This window comes from Mytilus edulis, chromosome 5 (genome assembly GCF_963676685.1).
Source record: "Mytilus edulis chromosome 5, xbMytEdul2.2, whole genome shotgun sequence".
Classification (NCBI taxonomy): Eukaryota; Metazoa; Mollusca; class Bivalvia; order Mytilida; family Mytilidae; genus Mytilus; species Mytilus edulis.
Window position 1 is genome coordinate 44,995,623 of NC_092348.1, and position 21,551 is coordinate 45,017,173.

Here is a 21,551-nt window from a genome sequence, read left to right on the forward strand (position 1 = left end):
ACCAGTTCATTATCCTTAAGTTTGTATTTAAGAACCTCCGCAAACCTCATTTCACATATTTTGATTGCTCAAAATAGCTAAAAGGAGATTTCATAGCATATGTTACCGATAAGTGGTAATGTGTCGTCCGGTTGTCTAAATGAGATGATATTTACCAGCAGTATTGAAACACATTAGCAAGACGAACACAGACTATACTGATAAAGGTATCTGGATAATTCGTTCCAAATTCGATTCGTACCAACTAATTCGTCCAAAGTTGCTTGGTCAATTTGTTCCATCTATTATTAGGACACCAGTGTTTAACATATGAACTATTAATATAGTTTTACCCTTATTACGTGTATGCTCATAAAATCGTTTATGTATTCATTAACAGAATAAACATGCACTCAGCTTGGGTCAAAGATGGGGTCATAATTCTAAAACCAAAAGTAACTCTAAAGAAATGGAAAACAAAAGAATTGAAAAAAAAGGATAACAACACGTTGTAAATTTTATGCGTCTGAAGCAATTTTCTGGATTTACTTTCGTCAGGAACGCTCAAAGCAAATTCTTTATAAGCCAGGGATGAAAAGTGTTGAAGAGTAATATACAAAATAATGTAACTAAAAAAAGGCATAAGAATAACCAAATTCATCTAATGCCAACTTTGCCTGAGAGAGTTGAAACTTTAGTTTCCATATAATTTCATAATTTATAAACAGACAATTTTAGAAAAAAAGTAGAATAACAAAAATATCGAATTCCGAGGAAAATTTCAAATCAAAGTCCGTAATCAAATGGCAAAATCTCAATCCCAAACACATCAAACGAATGGATAACAACTGCCATATTCCTGACCTGGTATAGGCATGTTCATATGTAGAAAATGGTGGATTAAACCTGTTGTCAACGATGTGTAAATAAAACAAACATACATAATAGGTGAATGTAAAAAAAAAAAGATTGTTATAAACCATACCTGTCCAGTATGAACGTAATGACTACAGAGCTGATGATTCTCTTGGTACGGATAGTCCACCTGCAGAGGTATAGATGCAAATTTTCTTTCATACATGCATTAAGAAAAAACAAAGACAACCGAAGAAAAAATTAATGTATTATAACTTAATCAAGAAATAAACTTTGATCTGCATTGTTTGTTAAAATCCAACAATGAATGATTTTAAAAACAATCTATTAAAAACTTAGTTAAATATGAAATACTAGTATACTGCAAACATAGCAAGTATAACTTACATTTGCCATGCAGTGTACACTGATCTATACAAATACTATTATATACGGATACAAATACATTATACAAAAACATAAATGATTGTTTGAGTCCCAGGAATTATAATGAACCGTTGAAAATCAGTTAGAACGAATTGACGAAATTTATTGGTAGGAATCGAACTTGGAACGAATTGACTACCATTCTTTGTAAACAATGATCAAGATTGTGAAACTTGTGTTTTTAGTATCCAAATGCCAACTACTTTAAAGTCATATGAAACGAGTGACTGGTGAAAAATAATTTTTATCCCATTCTTAAACCAATGCATAAATATACCATAAACTTAGTCTTCTGTGCATAATTTTATCTTTTTTTACGCAAATATATCTTATAATCGTCATTTTTTTCTCTCTGTCTGTTATGATCTAACAAATATGGCAGCTCATTAAATGCCGTTTTTTGACACCGAAGTTTTCCGATTCTCACCTTATAGTAAACAATCGACAAAAAAGCATGAATAGTGAGCACGTCTTTTACATGTACAATCAGATAATAGTTTATTTTAGTGACAGATCTATGCGTATTGCGATCATCGGATTTTTACGAGAAGGTTCACGCTAAGGTCACTTTGCATATGGAAATTATGTCGGGGAAATGCTTCCTTGAAGCAAGCAACTATAAAATTAAACTTTTTCTAAATGTGGACAAATTAAAGAATTTTCTTTAGGGAAAAATAAATATGTACACAAGTTTAATAAGGAAAACTATCCAATTTTTTTTTTGATAAAAAACATATGCATCATTTTTGTTAATTTCAGGTTTCATATGACTTTAAAATACAATTTAGATATTTTTTGAAAGGTGTTATACTTTATTAGGTATGTTTCATTGATGTACATGCGATATTGTTTAATTTTTGGGATATTACCATTGCAATTATATTTGTAGACACTACTTTTACTGCTAAAACCAACCAACATGTTTCCTTATCATGGAAGACCAGCCTGACCGATTTTTTCAGTGTTCAGAAGCACTCTCCGTATACAGATGTATACAACATTTATGAAGTCTCAGGCGGAAGTATCTTTATAAATCGCATGACGAAGAAATACATAATTAACACAATGACAGGGGATGTTCAAGTCATAAACATTACGATTATCCAAGTCAATAAGTCTGATGCTGGGTTATATACAACAGGGACAGATAGACATGTGGATGGATGCTGTTTATTAGTTGTAAATAGTATGTACATGTAATAAATTTTGGTTTTAGTTAATTCCGCATATAACATGTAAAAAATAATCCTGTACAGGTAGGAATACTTGCTTTTTCCATGAGGTGTTATTGATAAGGTTTAAATTTGAACAGAATGAGTGCTACATTGTACTTTGACTCAGAAAAGTACTTATTTCTAAAATATGTTCGTTTTACAGTTACTGTAATAATCTGAAATTATCAACAACAAACAGATAATCAATGATAATATTTAGATCTTAATAATTAAGAGATATTAAGGTCCACAATTTGTATATTTAGATACGTTATCAATCCCATACACTGAATGCCATATATGTATTGGCTGTGTCTTTTCAATCATTGTAGATTACATAACTGAAGTATGTGTTCATTGCAATCAAAACAGAAAGTTGTAAAAACCTATATCCAACAGTGTAATAAGTCAAGGGTTAGATTCAGTAAAAAATCTCCCATTTATTGTAATGCTAATCTATGTCTCGAATTAAATTTATACCTGATTTACCTTTAGAAATTAGAAGCTTTAATATATCATTCATGAAAGTGCAAATATAGCCCTATCTTTTGCAATTATAACAACATAGGGCCAAGCGGCAATTCTGGGCATTCACATGACCTTGTTTACAAACAGAATTTAGTCTGAAGATTCGCACGTAGTTCCTTTACTGATCCCCATTACTTTTCAACCCTGTAGTAAAGTCATTAAGTACATTCAGCATTAATTTTTTTTTATTAAAACTAGCTTTGATTCATCTATCAAAAAATATTTGTTATCTACCAATCAGAAGAGCACAGGACTTCAGTTGTAAACAGAAAGCTCTCCCCGAAATGGGCGGTCCCCGATGACGTATATTTATTTACCGAATTTACGCTTCAGTTTTGAAATAACAGTAAAGGAAATATATGTTTGAAACTAATACAAATTATGCAGTACGTAAGACAATTTTGCATTCCGCATCAGCATGCAGTCATCAACACATTTGAGTTTTTACCACCGAATATATACTTTCATAAATAGTTTCCCTTTATCAATAACGGTTTGTAATTTTGATACAAGTTAAATAATACTATTAAAAAAGTAAGTCCAAATTTGAATTTTTGTTAATATTTGAAAAACATGATAATGTAGCATTTTCGTGTGTTACTTAAGTATTTATTAATATAATCCCTATTAAGGTAACTGGGGTGTCTAAATGTTTGAAGTAAGATTTTTTTAAAACATTCGCAAAAGACTTTTGGATCAATGTTCTTTTAAAAATTCAGTATCAAAAAGGGGTCATGGACCTTGATTTTTGACTGAAATACATTGAAATACACAATATCGGGGTTATTTAATATTGGCTTTTTAAAGAAAACGTATTTTTCTGTTATGGGGAATCATAAAAAGATAGAATTTGCTAATATCTAATGAGAGAATTGCTTTTCATTAATACTAAAATGAAATATGAAATTAGTATATGGGATCACAGGCCTTATTTTGATGTGAAAAAAAACACAAATTGAGATATGAAATTCGATAAATTATCTACAAGGATTTTTGTTCTTCAAATTCTAAATACACACAACGACACTTTAGTTTATGATAGTCAATCTTTAAATTTAAGTATATATATCCAAGATATTTTTGGTGAATTGAATAATGTGGTAAAAAAATAATTCAGAAAAAGACAACAAATCTACCATTAACAATGTGCAGCTTATACATGTTAGATATATCTTTCCAATTTAAAAGTCAATCAACAATAGTTCATTTTGACCTTGTTCAGCTGTACCGGTCCCAAGCGTATGTAGTGGGTTTAAGTCGTAAATATACAATCCCCTATCTGATCAAATAAAATCATGGTAACTCTTACAATATAAATTTGCTGTTTCTGCGTAAAGAACATAGCAATTAAAAGGAAGACCTGCTGTCACACCTATTTGTCTTTATATTGAGCGTAACCTTGATTGACACATTTTTTGGTATTTTTCTACCCGGATAACCATTTTATTTGTATTTTTTTTTACAAATTTCCTAGCACTTATAAACCTGATATTTTGAATAACGTACTCGTGGAAAGAGATTTAGATTTGGTTTATGTAACTTAGTCAACCCCCTCCCCCAACCCCCCACCCACCCACCCCCAAAAAAGGTGTCCAAACGAAAAATAAAAAAGAAAGACAAATCTATGGTAGAAAATATCTTAACTTTCTCAGCAACAAAAACGAAATAAAGATTTTTTTTATAAAAATCCGTTTTTAGATGGTGAAGTTCCCTTGTCACCATCTTATGGTGTTTGTATATCTTAACTTGTTCGATTCGCTCGTGCATGTAACAGCGTATTTGATTTTATAGAAAGAAATATATGTATTACTGACCAATTATTACACCAGGGTTTTCGATATCACTCATAGTCAAAACATTTACTCTGTTTTATCATCGGTACAAGAACATCATTCGTAAATTTAAATCAACATGCAGACAGCTTATACGTTCAGGTATTTCACATCCAATCTGTAAATTATAATGCTGATAACTTTGATAACTGTTGTTTGGTAAAATTCGATACGAAGCACAAACATGTTGCTATTTACCTCAAAAGCTAACCAAACCATTAAACAGACTTATTCAGAAGCTATATAATTACGATACTGTTGTCAGGTCATAACAAATGGCATATTTTGAAATTAATATTGATTCACTCAGGGTCTTTGCTTCGAAAATAATTACATTTATTATAAAACCAGTTGTTACCTTGATAAGGGTTATGTTCTTGTAATATATTTTATGATGGTATAATACTAAATCCCTAATGGGAGGAGTTGTGATTTTCATATGAAAAAGACAGAATATTTCAATCAGTTAAATTGAGATTTGAGCTTGTATGTCAGTCCTTTGTTAAGTTATGTATCATTGTCATTTTGCTTAGTTTCGTCTGTTACAAATGAACCTATTCTTATGTCAGACTCGGACATCTTTTAAGCTGAGGTTTACTGTGTGTATTGCCGTGTTTTTGTTTATTCTTCGTTGGATATAGGTCGAAGGGGGAGGGTTGAGATCTCACAAAAATGTTTAACCCTCCGCATTTTTACGCCGGTTCAAGTCTGTAGCCTCTGTTCTTTGTTAGTCTTTGATGTTTTTCTTTCTTATTTTGGTTCATTTATATGGTTCGAATTTAGATTGACGTTCATTTTCACTGACATTGTATACAGTTTTGATTTGAGGCCAGCTCCCGGTGTTGGATTTTCTCGCTCTGTCGAAGATCCTTTGGTGGCCCTCGGCTGTATCATGGTCTTTAGTCGGGCTATTGTCTCTTTTAATATAATATTGTTTGCCATACAAGCGGGACGTTTGTCTAGCCATACAATCAGGTTCAACCCACCATTTATTCTTTAAATGTCCTGTACCAAGTCAGGAATATGGCAGTTGTTATGAAATAGTTCGTTTCTATGTTTGATGGCGTTTTATTTTGTTGCACTAGTGTGTTTCTGTTGGTCCGTTGTTATAATCTTATAGTTGATGTGATTTCCTTGGTTTAAATTTGTAACCCGGATTTGTTTTCTCTCAATCGATATATGACTTTTATCAGCGGTATACTACTGTTAACTTTATCTGACACATTCTCTATTTCCAGTCTCAATTTTACTTGTTTACAAATATTTCAGCACAACCAATGAAACCAACGTTGATATTTCATCCTGTGCATCCTTTCGTTGATGGTAAGATTACCTTTATCTGCAATTCCTCGATGCAACGGTGGCCTAGATATATATATTCAAATCTGTCTTATCAATATTTTGGAAACCCTAGAGGAGATATTGTCTACAACACTTTAACATTACAAACACTTACGAAGTCGGATAAAGGAAAACAAATATCGTGTAGGGCTTCTGGTGATCTAGGACAAGTTTCTAGCATGAGTGATACGGTTACTCTGGATCCTTTCTGTAAGTATGATGAAGTAAACGTGTTTAGTGCTAACTGTAGTGTCATTGAGATGTGTGTAGCACGTGTATCATACATTTGCTACACATATTGATTATGCAGGGTGAGCATGTGCTAATATTCAATAAATCATATTATTGTATTAATTTCATTCTGCTACTTGAACGTATCATAAGATTTCCCTTACATAATTGTGTTTACTTTCTGACGTGTATATTTTTAGATTCTGTAGTTTACCAAGAAACAAACAACTAACTACGCTTTGAAGATGAAATAAGAATAATTAAAGATTTTTTTGTAGAACAATCCTTTTAATTTTTCCTAGATAATCATAACGGTATTGAATATCTCAATTAGACATGGACATATCTGTTAAATTCCTTTCTTCACTGACCCTTTACGTTTTAGAAATAAAGAAAAAAATATATTTGGCGCACCTGATTGACCAATGATACATATGTTCAATATAGTAAGGATTATTTGTTTGTGTGTGTCTACAATTAAATAAATTATAGACCATCCAAACACCCATAAATTCTTAACAAAACCCACATTTATCCCGGACGTACAAATTATGATGTTTTATTTTACGTCTTTGATTGCGGGCTTTTTTAACATGTTAAATATGTCGGTTTGTTTGACGATACGTCCTTATCTAATGATATTTGCAGTTGGTGTTCAATTGTATCAAATGGATTTTTTTGGCTGAAAGACGAATAAATGTGCCCTCATTTTGTATCAATGCAACCCATGCAATATAACAGCACCATGATATTATAAAACAATTACCTATGCCTACCTAATTAAACAACTCTATTTTGTTTGCATAAGGAATGCTTACTTGGTGCAAGGATTCTGCTTTTAAATAGATCGAACATTGCTTTCATTTAAAAGAAGTAGTTGAATCTTTATTTTGGATAATTGATATAAAGATATACTGATACATAATTATCCTTATGATTCATGTAAAAATAGTATTTGATCAAGATTTATTGAGATCTCAATTTTAAAATAGACAACTACACAGTCATGCAAATTCAATTTCACCTATATCTTATATTATAATTGATTACCTGTTGAATAATACTGCATTCCTCTCACTGTATTTTAAGTTTTATTCTCAGTTACGTCTCTATTAAAATTACACTCATTTTCCAGCGGGAGTCCCAATGTCCCTCCTTTCATCCCAGTCAAACCCTATTATATATTGGTAATTTGTTCACGTCCTGAAATTACAATAGATATTTGCCATTGTACATGGTTATCATATTTATTTTTCTGTTAAAAAATCTGTATTATAAGAATTTAATGCTGTTTTGTGGAAAATGTATAAGAGATAAAAGTAAATGACCATGAGTGAAATGATTCAGAGAATCTATGTACATAGCGTTGGATTATTGTAGCAATAACTGCGACGTTTAGACAAAAAAAAACATGTTTAATTTTAGCTTTATTTAAAACACAATGTGAACTGGGGTTACATTGTATTATATCCAGCAAAAAAAGATAGTAAACAATCAATAAAGTTCAATAACTCTGTGAAAAAGCAGAAATATGAAGTTTTGTATCCATTGTTTCGTCTTTTGATATAGTTCAACGTTCAAGTTTGTCAGTTTTCACAGAATTTACAGTTTTAAATTTACCTTGTATTTCGGTACTTTTGTTATATTTATTTTCACATGTTTCATCAGAACAAAAAGTATCGTTTAATTGCTGCCAAAAAACGTGAGGTCTTTTAATGCCAAAAATAGCTTATCATTGAACTTTGACAATTACTGCTTACCTGCTTTACTGATCACCGCGAAATTGTAGTAGGCTACTACTATTTCCCGGCATGAAGACAACCATAGTTGTGTCTGCAAAGTATTTGGCAATTTAAAATTTATTAAAAGTCCCTTGATGTTTGTTCAGTGAATGACTCACAGTTTTGTTTAGTGAATATTCCTCAATCGTAACATTTTTCATATATTCTATTAAATTGATTTATTAGATGGTCCTGACAATGTAGTCCTGAAACCAGCATACACAGCTGTTAATGTAACGGAAGGAACTACTTTAGGCCCTTTACTTTGTTCTGCATTATGTCACCCGGAATGTATATTCAGATGGGAGACAAATATATATAGAACAAATAGAAGTGAAGTCTTCCTTTCAAACAAGTTTCTAGCTGTGGCAGACATAAATCAGAATCAATCCGGGATCTACCGTTGTCATGTGGTTCATCCCTATGATAAAACACGTATGCGTGGAAGAGAGATAGCGGTTAATGTACAGTGTAAGTATCAGTTTACCTATGAAAATCAAGGTAAATACATTATGTAATAACAGGAATTGGTCGACAGGGTATGCATATATTGGAAATGCTTGCCATAAACACTCACACTTACTCCAAAAGTCATATTCTAAAATAAGACAGAACCGTTACAGATCGGACGAAAGTATTAGTATTAAAGATCTACAGATCAAAGACAACGAAAACATCACGCTAGTGAATTGGAACACCTACACATCGTATCGATAAACCGATTGGTAGTGAACGTACGATGAAAACTTATGTATTTTGGATTTCAGTATTTCGTCCACAAAACTCTGTTATCGTAGATTTAATATATAGTATGTATACTGTGAACATTCACAAGGGTAATGTATTAACTGAGATATCATAATGTACCCCATCAATGAAGCATATGGTATTTTACATGTTTCAATGCTGAAAACTTGATTGTTGACAATTTTACAGATAAATCATCACGTTTGTCATAGAATTCGTTATTTCTTGTTCACTGGGATATATGAGCTGTAAGCACTCATTGAAATGTTAGCTAATTAGTTACTAAAATCTTTAATTTAGCTAAAAGGGATATTTAAAAATATGCGCTACTTTGTGTCTTCAAGAAGGTTCTGAATTACTTCTCCTTCATATTAGTATACACAAGTCGATTAGTAGTGGTGAACAATTAGTACCAGTAAGCTGTATCTGCTTCTTACTTAAATGTTACGTCACAAAAGTCAACAAATATGTTGTTTTGCAAACGTTCCGGCATAATAGTGTTGCAGAATTCCGAAAATGATATAAAAAACAAAGAAATGTGTATGTGTTATATTGCAGTTCCATGTTCTAAATGTTTTTTTCTTCATTTGTCAACTAATTAAAATAATTGTGAAGGCGTCATAAAATGTAATATTGTTAAAATATTGGGGTCAACTTATCATACCTCCTTCACAACTTTACAGGCGAATTGACATACATGACGGAAATGAGATATCTTAAGCCTCAACAATACAAATTTAGTATTAACAACATGAACAATATGATTTAATTTTAACGTTATGAAACATCATATCTCATGGTGAGGATGGCTGTTTCCGCAGATTGAATGCATATTCAGTACGAGAACATGTTAAAAATATTAATATAAACCAAGCCATTTACTAGACCGACTATTTTGGCTTGTTTTTACATGCTTCAAATGTAGTTCTCAAGGTAAAGATGCACACACGTAAATGCCATCATACCCGGATATGTTATTCTTACTCCGAGTCGACCAGTCTTTGTTCTCACTCCAAATATCAATTGATTATCGAAAATGCAGCAAATACTAATTATACAGATTTTGGTTTGACATTCCCCGGTTTCGGACCAAACACCTCCCGAACCCTACCACGAGACCAAAGAAACGATTGAATCTCATTGGTGAGCGTAATGGTAACTATATAAGCTCGTATGTACGTGTTCACGAAATATTTCATCTTTGAATATTTTTCTTTGCAATTATTGTTTCTTTGTGTGTACACTCAGACGGTCAATCGTAAATATAACTTCATTCAGCTTGGTAGCCATAAAAACGTTTCTACTAATTATGCCAAGAAAAATGCATTAAAATTATGCCTAGATAAAGTATTTCCTATATAAAATGTTATTATCATGAAAAAATAACACTAACTTGTTTGTACACCGCAAACATATTTGCAAAATGTGTATGCGGTTCCATCAAAATATCAAATTTCAGAATCAATATGCATAACATTTACCATAATTCAAAATACAAATGACCTTGACAGAAGTTGAAATTTTTGACGTGCAAGTGTCAATGAGAGAATATAAACATTATTGTTAGTACACACATTATTTTCTGCTATTACAATACAAATATTTACCAAAGTAAAAAATGGTTTATCATATACAAGTTATTTTTAGAAATAATGTCTGTGTTGTTTCAGATTCTCCAAAAATTAGAGAATTTTGGTTAAGTGATAAAAGTGAGACTTATGTGAGTAACCCCACAACCTATAGTTTAAATGAAGACGTTTTACCAAAGATGACACTGCGTATTGAAAGTAACCCAGATCCACAATTAGTATTAAGCTCATCTTTGGTGAGTTTTCCACCATTGAAATATACCAAAAGTGATACTAATTTTTCTTCAAAACTACCTTCTCTAACCTGTGAAGATTCTGGAAATTTTACTATACAAGCGGTGAATGGAATTAAATATGGAGATAACAGGACAATCAACTTTGTAATAAGATGTAAGTCTAATATACAACTGTCAACTATATTGTTCAATTTAGGTAAAAAGGTACGGAATCGTATTGATGACATAAGGAACTCATCCGTTATATCTGTGAAACCATTATACCATTATGGTAAACCAACTCGTGATGGCGTCCGTAAAACTTACGAAGGGATAAATAGTTTTAAAAAAAGGGGATGGTTTTTATACGTGATAGTTATCGAACGCATTATTATTGTTTCAATGATCGGTGTTATAGTTATACTTAGCGGACAATCATCCTAGTTGTACCATATTTTTTTTTTCTTACATGCGTCTTTATCAAGTATTCATAAAGGGTTAAGACTCACAATCCATCAAAACGTAGGTGTAAGATTTTACTTAACACCACCTAGAGACATAGATAAATGATTATTTATAAAAAGGAAGATATGGTATGATTGACAATGGAACAACTCTTGACTAGAGACCAAACGTCTTATTAATTGATTAGTATACATGCATGTTTAAATAGAAGAGCAAAAGTATTTTTAATTGATTAGTATACATGCATGTTTAAATAGGAGAGCAAAAGTCTTGACATATTGAAAACAATTATGCTGTAACTTCATTATCATTCGTGATATACCAATGTTTGTTGATTTCTTGGGTTAATTGGTATAGGAAGATGTGGTATGTGTGCCAATGAGACAACTCTCCATCCAAATAACAATTTATAAAAGTAAATTTTTTCTGAAACAATAGTATAACATCACAACATAGAAAAACACACGATAAAATAACAATTGGAAGGCTTAACTCATCTACAAACGTAAATTAACCCACTATGAACGAATATAAAACAGGTAAAGGTGAACCACGTTTTTAAATGTTCAACGATTTGCAAATTTACTATAGGCTTGTACATGTTGTATGCAACTCCAACCAAAGTAACAGAATCAAATATCCATGAAAATATAAATTTTACTCAATTCTACGAATATTGGAACAGGTATTCGATACAAAAAATGAATCGACAATATATCATTTGCTTAAAAAAAATTGTTAAGATAGCATAGGGATAATCATGAATTATGTAAGCTTTTAAAAAAATATACTTCAGTCGTTGAACATTTATAGAATACCAACAGTTGTGACAATCTATATTATGCATTTATTTTCATCACGTAATTTGTTAATTTCAAATTACAGTGGCATATTAGCTAATTAACATCTCTGTTTTTCTACAAATCAATGCTTTATGTTGTACATTTCTCAGTGCAACATTTGTCATTCAGTTTCGATAAACAGACAATATTTTATATTGTGCTTTACGGGGAAAATGGTTGATAGACAATATTCTTATATCAGGCAATATGGTTGCTACAAAGAATGTGGGTTAAATTATTTTAAAGTTAAGTTTGAATAGGATATTGTTTCATTGTCTTTTGTTACTACATATTTTAAGGAGGAAAGGACTTACGCTATTATAGTCAAAGCAAACCCGAAGTTAGGCAATTTAATTGATTAGCTCTTAAACAAATGGTTAATAAGTTAAGCATGATTTTAAAGTATCTATTTATCCTTAGGTACATAAAATATGATATAAACAGCTGCATGAATTAAATTTTTCTTTTTCATTGAACCTACAATTTATATTAATACACCTCATGATCATCATTGGATTTATTTTTGAATGAGAGCAAAGAAACATGTCACATGTTTTGCATATGACATTTTTTATGGTTACCTATTCTGACATCGGACTCGGGTTTCTTTTAAACTGAGTTTTATTGTGCGTATTGCTATGTTTTTGTTTATTATTATACATTGGTTAGAGGTATTAGGGTGAGGGGATTGAGATCGACCTAAACATGTTAACCCCGACGCGTTTTGCGCCTATCCTACGTCAGGAGCCTCTGCCTTTGTTAGTCTTGTATGTTTTTTAATCTTAATTTATTTATACGTTTTGGAGTTTATTGTGAAGTCCATTTTCGCTGAACTAGTATACCATTTTTAGGGGCCAGCTGAGGACCACCTCCTGGTGCGGGATTTTCTCGCTGCGTTGAAAAACCATTGGTATCTTTCGGCGGCTGTTGTCTGCTCTTTGGTCGGGTTGTGGTCTCTTTGGCATATTCCAAATTTCCGTTATCTATTTTATAACATGCATAACAGTGTCTATACAACAAAAACAAAGCAATCCCCAACAACAGTGGTGATCTAACAAAAACGATGCAATGATCAACAACAAATAGAAATATAAGTCCTGGACAAAAAACAATTACAGATCTTATGAATACCAAATAATTGTTTTTTATTGCAAAATATAACCATTTGAGCAGAAAACGAAAAGTCGTAAATATGTTTGACAATTAACAAATGTATTGCAGGTAAACCACGGAATGTTACAGTAGAATCAACCAAAATTAAAACAGAAGTTAACACCAGTGAGATTATAAGGATGCATGTTGTATCATTCCCGGCACCAACTGTAGAATGGCGTCGTGAAACTGAATTCCAATGGACGGTTACGAAAGATAAATATGATTATAGATATAGAATTCAGTCCAAAGTACATATTAAGTCGACAGATGACTTTGGCGAATATGGAATAAATATATGCAACAGATTAGGATGTAATGTGCAAAATATAATTTTGACACCGAAAGGTATGTATATTATAAAGTATTGATTATAAATTATTTCACGTTGTTTTGTTGTTGTTGTTGTGATAGCCTTTTCCTCTGATTGTTGCATGAGTACGTTATCTTCGCGAATTGATCGATATACGTATTAAGAACGATTTTAAATGTTGCGGTTGCTCTTTTTAGGAATAATATCTTACCATGTGACAACCTCCTACAGTTATTTCATTGTAAGCAGAAGTTCATCTCTTGATCTATGGGTAGAAATGTGTTAGGGGTTTGCTTTATTTACATTTTGATACTTTTCTTATACTAGTTTATAGAATATCATTTCACATAAATGAGTAAAAACATATGCTTACCAGCTTTATTTCAAACTAAAAAATGTGCTTAACTCTCAACGTATCATAAGATGGCGTACAGGAAAGATACTTTTATAACAATGAATGCCCCATTGCTCCCCTCCGCAGGTGATGAGGGCATTTTGTGTAACCCTTGTCCATTTGTCCTTCAATAATTTCCTCCGTCCCATTTCTTTTCCGCACTCTAATTCAGTTTTCCTCATCCAAATCTTAAGAAACTAATACACAATTATAAATACAAAAACTCGCAGAAAGAGTTCCAATTTCGGCAGTGGGTCACTTGCCGAGTAATGCCCCTTTATAACTTTGAAAATTACAAATGATTTCTTTCCCGCAATCTAACTAAAGTTTGCTTCATGCAACTTTTATGCAACACATACCCAATGCTAAGAGCCGAAAACATTTGAATAAAGGGCCACTTACTTTTTGAGAGTTATGTCCCCTTTATAACTTGGAAATTGAATTTATTTTCGTTAATGCATTCACTTAAGTTTTCCTCGTGCATATTTTATTTGATTAACTTATTACATATAAAATAAAACATACAGTGAACATACATGTATGATAATAAAACACAGCACACAAATAGCGCAGACTCAAACAGGAGAACTCTATAAAATCCAGCAGTGACATCAAATGTTCTTCAAACGTATTAGCAAGCTTGAGTGGAGGCATTCAGAAGACACATTCTCCTTTTTTTTTTTTTTTTTTTAAATATTTGTGCTTAGCATTTCTTCGAAAAAATAGTACAAAATGATGTCAATGCATTATCTTTAGCTTCATGATGATAATTCACGTCGTTCAGTATATGTATGTTCAATCTGTCTGAATATATCCTTATAGCCAAACGTCTTTGACTTTTAACATTAATCAATATATCATCTAGATATGTCAAAAAGTTGTTCCCATAAATCAAATATTATAAAGTGTTATCCTCAAATTCAAATATCACGTTAAATTTATTTCTGTAGCAAAGTCTACTAATTGTTACTATGCAGATAGTTTTATAATATAACAATCTATTTACTTCTAAACTAAGTTCAGAAATAATTTGAAAAAAGTATTCACATTTGAAAATAAATAAACACAAAGCAATACAAGATAACAAGCTAATTTAAGATTTAAACTTTTTCTATTAAACTTAAAACCGCCTTCTGATAACTCATATTTTCATATTTTATTGATATTCACGAGAAAAATATACAAAACTTTAATAAAAGTCAACGACAATTATGATGAAGGATTAGAATAGCTATTAATATATCAGACAACACGATAGTAAGAATAAGATGTCATTGAAGTGAGTATGCTGCTTTGTTTCAAAAATAACAAATTTGCTAAAAGACAGTTACAAATAGTCAGTATATAATTTACTGAACTAAATAAGCAATAACAAGTGAAAGATCCGTGTTTTTGTTTTTGAAGATTTGTCATGTAAATTGAGATTTTTCATACATTTAACATTGAAACTTTTTTTTCTTTTAAAAACTATGAAAAAATAACTAAGATTAACAGCTTTTTAAACTATATGAAATTACATTATTCAAAGGACGGTATGAAACAGCGGGCAAAATTTTTAAATGGTACATAATCGATAAAACTGGATTCCGAATATCTGACAGTCAAAAACAAGATAAGCGAACATCCTTAATGTTGAAAGTGATGCAAGATATGAGTTATCCAACATATATATTGACTTTTATATTTGTGATGAGATATTCCTGTGTTATGCATAGATTACCTTAGCCGTATTTGGCACAACTTTTTTGAATTTTGGATCCTCAATGCTCTTCAACTTTGTACTTGTTTGGCTTTATGAATATTTTGATATGAGCGTCACTGATGAGTCTTATGTAGACGAAACGCGCGTCTGACGTACTAAATTATAATCCTGGTACCTTTGATAACTATTTACCGATTTTACACTTCATGTGACTAACAATGCGATGAGAAGTATGTAAACACAATGTCACTCATTTCTTTAATACGACAAACGCAACATTGTTGTTTTTCTTAATTTTTACACGATATCTTACTCTACTGTACCCCTAATAAAATCAGAGTTCCTGCCCGCATTCACAAACGTAATTAACTACAATTTTATATTGCATGGGTTGTAAGTTTCTGGAATGTTTCTGGTTTTATGACTTTTAGTTAACCATCTTTTATTTCAAAGGACAATTCATATCACCGTCTAATGTCTACGTGGTATGCAAAAGCACAACGGCAACTGTTATTTGGATACCCGATTTAATCGGAGGGTTCTACGAGGATTTCTATGTGAAATATACAGATATGGAAATTAATAATGGGTCATCTAACAAAATTCTCTACAATGATACATATCAACATATGGTATATGTAGTTGATGGGTTACATCCAGGTAGAAGATATCACTTCACTGTGCTGTCTGTTAGCATACTAGGACAACTGAGATCTAAGACAATGGAATGTTTAACAGATGATGGTAAGATAAGAAAGCATACTATGTTATTTTTTATAAAACAGATTTACAACCACATGTAATGACGTCATGTTGTTTATCAAAGGTTATGTATGTTGATCAACACGTATATGCAATGATTTGGGAGATAATTCAAATGTTCGTATAGACTACGAAGTTCAAGAAAAGTATAAGTAAATGAAATACCATTATAACATTATGCCCTTTGTACATACAGCTGTTTCTCAAACAACGCCTCTTTTGGGGAGAAATAGAATATTCATAGATAATTAATTTTGTTTATATACTGGTTCCCAGTTCTGATCTGTAGGTTGCATTTCATAGATACATAACTTGGGAATGTTACCAGTAAATGTACATCTGACTATTGTTTATATTGAAATCTGTGGTAACCCTACAGTCTAGGTAGGGGCAGTTTAAGTGTAAGTTTAAACTCTTAGACGTTCGGGGCACATAAAGGTTGAACATATGCCGCACAGCCCTTTATTTTTTCCTCTGAAAAAAATAGCAGCGCATTTGAACTTTCCATTCAAGGATATGATTTTTTTTCAAAACTTCATATTAAAAGTGGTACAGTTTTACTCGTAAAGGGAGTTCCTGAAAATGCATTGTCAATATTTACTGAAATGCAACCTACAATGAACAAAAGCTCTATCATGTAGTACGCTATGAAATCTATAGGGATGAAAAACCAGATAAAACTCAAACGAATTAATTAATTCTAAAACAATAATCCAAAATTATATACGACCGACAGCAATACGCGATTAATCACTGAGTAACAGGATGTAAACATTAGAGTTTTTCACCTTTCATGCAAGTAAATATAAGTAGATAAGTAAGGGCAATACTTCAACATTGTGTTTCGAAATGTTGAGACGCAAAATAAACCCGAAATGATACAGCAATACGGTATCATAAACCAACCACTACATGACGTTACAATACTTCGTAATGTAATGGTCAAGCCCCTTAGATTTAAATTAAGACAACATGTTAAAAACAACAAAACATATTACTATAAAGCCAATTTTCTAAAAGAGTTACAACCGACTACTAACATGGTTTCTAGGTAAGAACTATACCACTTGTTTTAATTAACTGTCAATTTTCCTTGTTGTCATTTCCTTTCAGACAAAATAGTATATTGTTTTCGACAGGTAAATAAAAACAACTGACTAAATCACAAATGGCTGGAAACAAATTTTCTTAACTTACCTTTGTTACCGCAGTGGACTGTAAATTACTTAAGAGTTTATTGTTCTGTCTTTAACAGCTGTTTAGATCAAAATGAGTGTTTCTATTCGGAATTTGTTAAATAATATAACAACTGTAACATGTGTAAGCTGTATATATATTTTTGGAATAACCTGAGATAAATCTCAGATGATGAATTCTCTAAAATAAACACTTCAGTCTTAAATGTCTTGAAAATTAAAGTGAAAAAGATTATAAATTTTACCATGAAAACATTGCCAGGTATTTTAATATGATATACCGAAACGATTACACTCATTAAAAAAGTACTTTATAGTTGAATTACGTTTTCTTAAATGTATTAGAAATTCTTATAAAATTACCCTAATTATTTTCATGAAGCGCGGGAATAAAAAAGAAAAACAGCATTTATTTTTTATGTTTTCAGATCATCGAAATAAAAAGAATATAAACATTATAAAGTCATCCTAAAAACACGATATGAAAATTAAATCTATACTTATAGAATTGTTTAAAGATTAACAATATTGAATGATTGAACAGACAATTGTGTGAGTTTCACTATACTTTTCAATATATCTATATAATTGTTTATTACTAATCGCATAGCATACCAAGTAGAAAATTGGCGAACAGCTGGAATAGCAACTTTAGTGGTTGGCTTGGCAGCTTTAGTTGCAGCATCAGTTTTCTTGATTCGAAATCGTGAGTTATACTTAATATATAATTTTACTTACCGTGGAGAGTATTTCTATATAAGAAATCAAATTCCTCGGTTTAGCATCTAAACATGTAAACATTAATAAACAAAGTTTGGGTCAACAAACTAAAAAGGTTACAGCATCCTTGAAAATTATATTTTTGAACTTTTTGTGAAGACTGGATTTTGCCAAAATTTCCGATCTGTAATCAACCCCAATCGATACGTTATAAGATCATACAGCACAACATATATATATTACATATATATTTCCTAAGATGGCCCTACCCCAAAAGATAATTAATGTATCTAAATATATAATATCTAACATATTTACACCACTGGGTCGATGCCACTGCTGGTGGACGTTTCGTCCCCGAGGGTATCATCAGCAAAGTAGTCAACACTTCAGTGTTGACATGAAAATCAATAATGTGGTCATTTTTACAAATTTCCTGTAACAAAACTCTGAATTTTTCGAGAAACTAAGGATTTTCTTATCCCAGACATAGGTTACCTAAGCCGTATTTGGCACAACGTTTTGGAATTTTGGATCCTCAATGCTCTTCAACTTTTTACTTGTTTGGCTTAATAAATATTTTGATATGAGCGTCACTGATGAGTCTTATGTAGACGCAACACGCGTCTGGCGTACTAAATTATAATCCTGGTATTTTTTATAACTGTTTACAACCACTGGGTCGATGCCACTGCTGGTGGGAGTTTATTTCCCCGATGGTATCACAAACCCAGTAGTCAGCACTTTTTGTGTTGACATGTATTGTCATTGATAAGGTTATCTTTATAAATTTACTGTTTACAATTTTTTCGATTTTAACAAGATAACAATATAGTCTAAATTGATAGAAAAGATTAAAGCTCGTCAACATACAAATCAATCTTTGATAACTATTTACACAACTGGGTCGATGCCACTGCTGGTGGACGTGTCGTCCCCGAGGGTATCAACAGCCCAGTAGTCAACACTTCGGTGTTGACATGAATATCAATAATGTGGTCATTTTTACAAATTTCCTGTTAACAAAACTTTGAATTTTTCGAGAAACTAAGGATTTTCTTATCCCAGGCATAGGTTACCTTAGCCGTATATGGCACATATTTTTGGAATTTTGGATCCTCAATGCTCTTCAACTTCTTACTTGTTTGGCTTAATACATATTTTGATATGAGCGTCACTGATGAGTTTTATGTAGACGAAACGCGCGTCTGGCGTACTAAATTATAATCCTGGTACCTTTGATACTATTAACATATAAGTAGTGTAACACTGAAGTACACTCTTAGTTGGATTTGACACTCATTTAATAATGATTAACTACAAAGAAGTCATCATAAAGCTGTTTTGGTAGTTTTTGTAGGTTTGAATCATAATTCTAACACACAATTCAACTATTTAAGATTTACATATCAAAGATGAAGTCCTTGTCAACATCGAAAGGATAATTTGATAGACATATTCCGCCTTACACATTAAGAATTCAAAGTGATTGCTGCGGTCTTAAGGTCGTTGAAAAAGTCGAGATATTCTTCAAAATATCAATTTTCTGACATATGTCAATATTTTTACAGTGTGACTTTGAGTTCCGTTCTAGTTCAGTCTTTTTCCAGCAGTTTTCATTAATTTTGGAAAATAATTATTTAAATATTACTTTAAAAAGTATGAATAGCTTGATGATTCAAGAGTTGAGTTGTTTTTGTTAAAGATGATGATATCTGCATTTTTGAATACGTATTGATATACAATTGATGATGGGATGGACATCACAACTTCATCAGTCACAATTAAATGTGTGTCCCTTAAAAGAGTTAACTCATTTAATATAATACATGTAAAAGGGGACGTTATATTGCATTTGGAATTTCTCCAAGAATGTTTGCTTATTTCAAGGTGATACCAATATCAAAATAAGTTAATTGACACGCAAATTTACTATGTATCTTTAAAAAAGTCGAAGGTTAAATTCAACTTCGAGTAAGAACTAGTTATTTTTTTATTATAACACTGAGTTGTTTTTTAAGTATAATTTATATTTGGAGACATCCAGTTGAAAATAAGTATTTATATCATAAAGGTATTATCCAAATTACTTTTAGAAATTGATAAAAGCGTTTTGAGCTTCATATGGAATTTACTTTTGATATCTTTTGTCCCTTTTGTAACATATACTGTAAATCAGAAATAAAAAAATAGCACTTACGTTAACTTTGTAATTGAAGTAAGAAGTTCAACACTCAACACAATTGATACAAAATGAATATTTCAGGGAAATAAAATAAAAAGACTACACAGATCTTTAATCCAGACTTTATAAGTTTTTAATGCAATATTTAAATCAAAAGAGATGTTTGGTGTACGACGATACATATGAACAATAGCATCCTGAAAATAAAATACAGTACTAAACAATGTATTTTTATTTTATTCATCCAATACATTTACCTTTACGTTGGCATAATTCATGGGAAAAAAGAAAACAGTGAAATATTCATAAGCACCATACAAGTGTCGACCTAACTACTTGTATTGCTTAATATTTGTATTTTCATCAACTAAATTATTTTTCTTTACACATCGCATTTGACAAAGAATATATATTACGCAAAAAGTAGTAGCATTTTTTTAAACAATATACACGATTTGACTGCTTCTTGTATTTTACATCATTGCATAACAATTGTAACATGTTATGAACAACACGGTGGATAAATTTAGTCCAAAGAAGACTGCTTATTTTTCTGACCACCTTAAATACACTTAAAGTGTGGAATCTTGTTCCCTTTTGTCAATCGTAAGGTTACATGTATGTCTCCTGTGGTGTTGACCTAGTTTGTATGTCATGATATTTTCTGTCTATCTTAGACCCTAGGTATTTGATGATATTTTTTTCTGTATTATAAAATGCCTTGTGGTCGTTTTTATTAATATTATCAATAGCTTTTTTTTTTTACAGTTGATAGTCACACATTAAATAGGTGTGGCCCTTTCTATTTGAAATTATAAAAGTTTAGCAGAAACTAAAACTAAAAAATATTTATATTTCAGGGTTGAAATCCAAGAACGTTATACCAAAGGAGTATGTATCATGAAGCAATTATGTAAAAGTCTATATTCACAACCGATACGTATACTGCCCTACCACATTAGAAACAAACGATAGTTTTTTGTTTAGTATGATAATTAAAAAATATCTTTATCAACATCTAATATAGGTCACGCAAAGAGTAAAATCACAAAAATTTTACA

General features: G+C 31.3%; 1 protein-coding gene across 1 annotated transcript in view; it reads left to right on the forward strand.

The window, feature by feature from the left end:
• Positions 1 to 21,551, forward strand: part of LOC139523772 (protein turtle homolog B-like) — a 50,090-nt gene that overhangs the window by 21,639 nt on the left and 6,900 nt on the right. The window contains exons 3-10 of the mRNA XM_071318021.1: positions 2,171 to 2,467; positions 6,125 to 6,406; positions 8,395 to 8,679; positions 10,626 to 10,934; positions 13,288 to 13,566; positions 16,081 to 16,371; positions 18,196 to 18,291; positions 21,351 to 21,381. Of these exons, the coding sequence (XP_071174122.1) occupies positions 2,171 to 2,467; positions 6,125 to 6,406; positions 8,395 to 8,679; positions 10,626 to 10,934; positions 13,288 to 13,566; positions 16,081 to 16,371; positions 18,196 to 18,291; positions 21,351 to 21,381 (1,870 nt within the window). The remainder of the gene's footprint in view (positions 1 to 2,170; positions 2,468 to 6,124; positions 6,407 to 8,394; positions 8,680 to 10,625; positions 10,935 to 13,287; positions 13,567 to 16,080; positions 16,372 to 18,195; positions 18,292 to 21,350; positions 21,382 to 21,551) is intronic.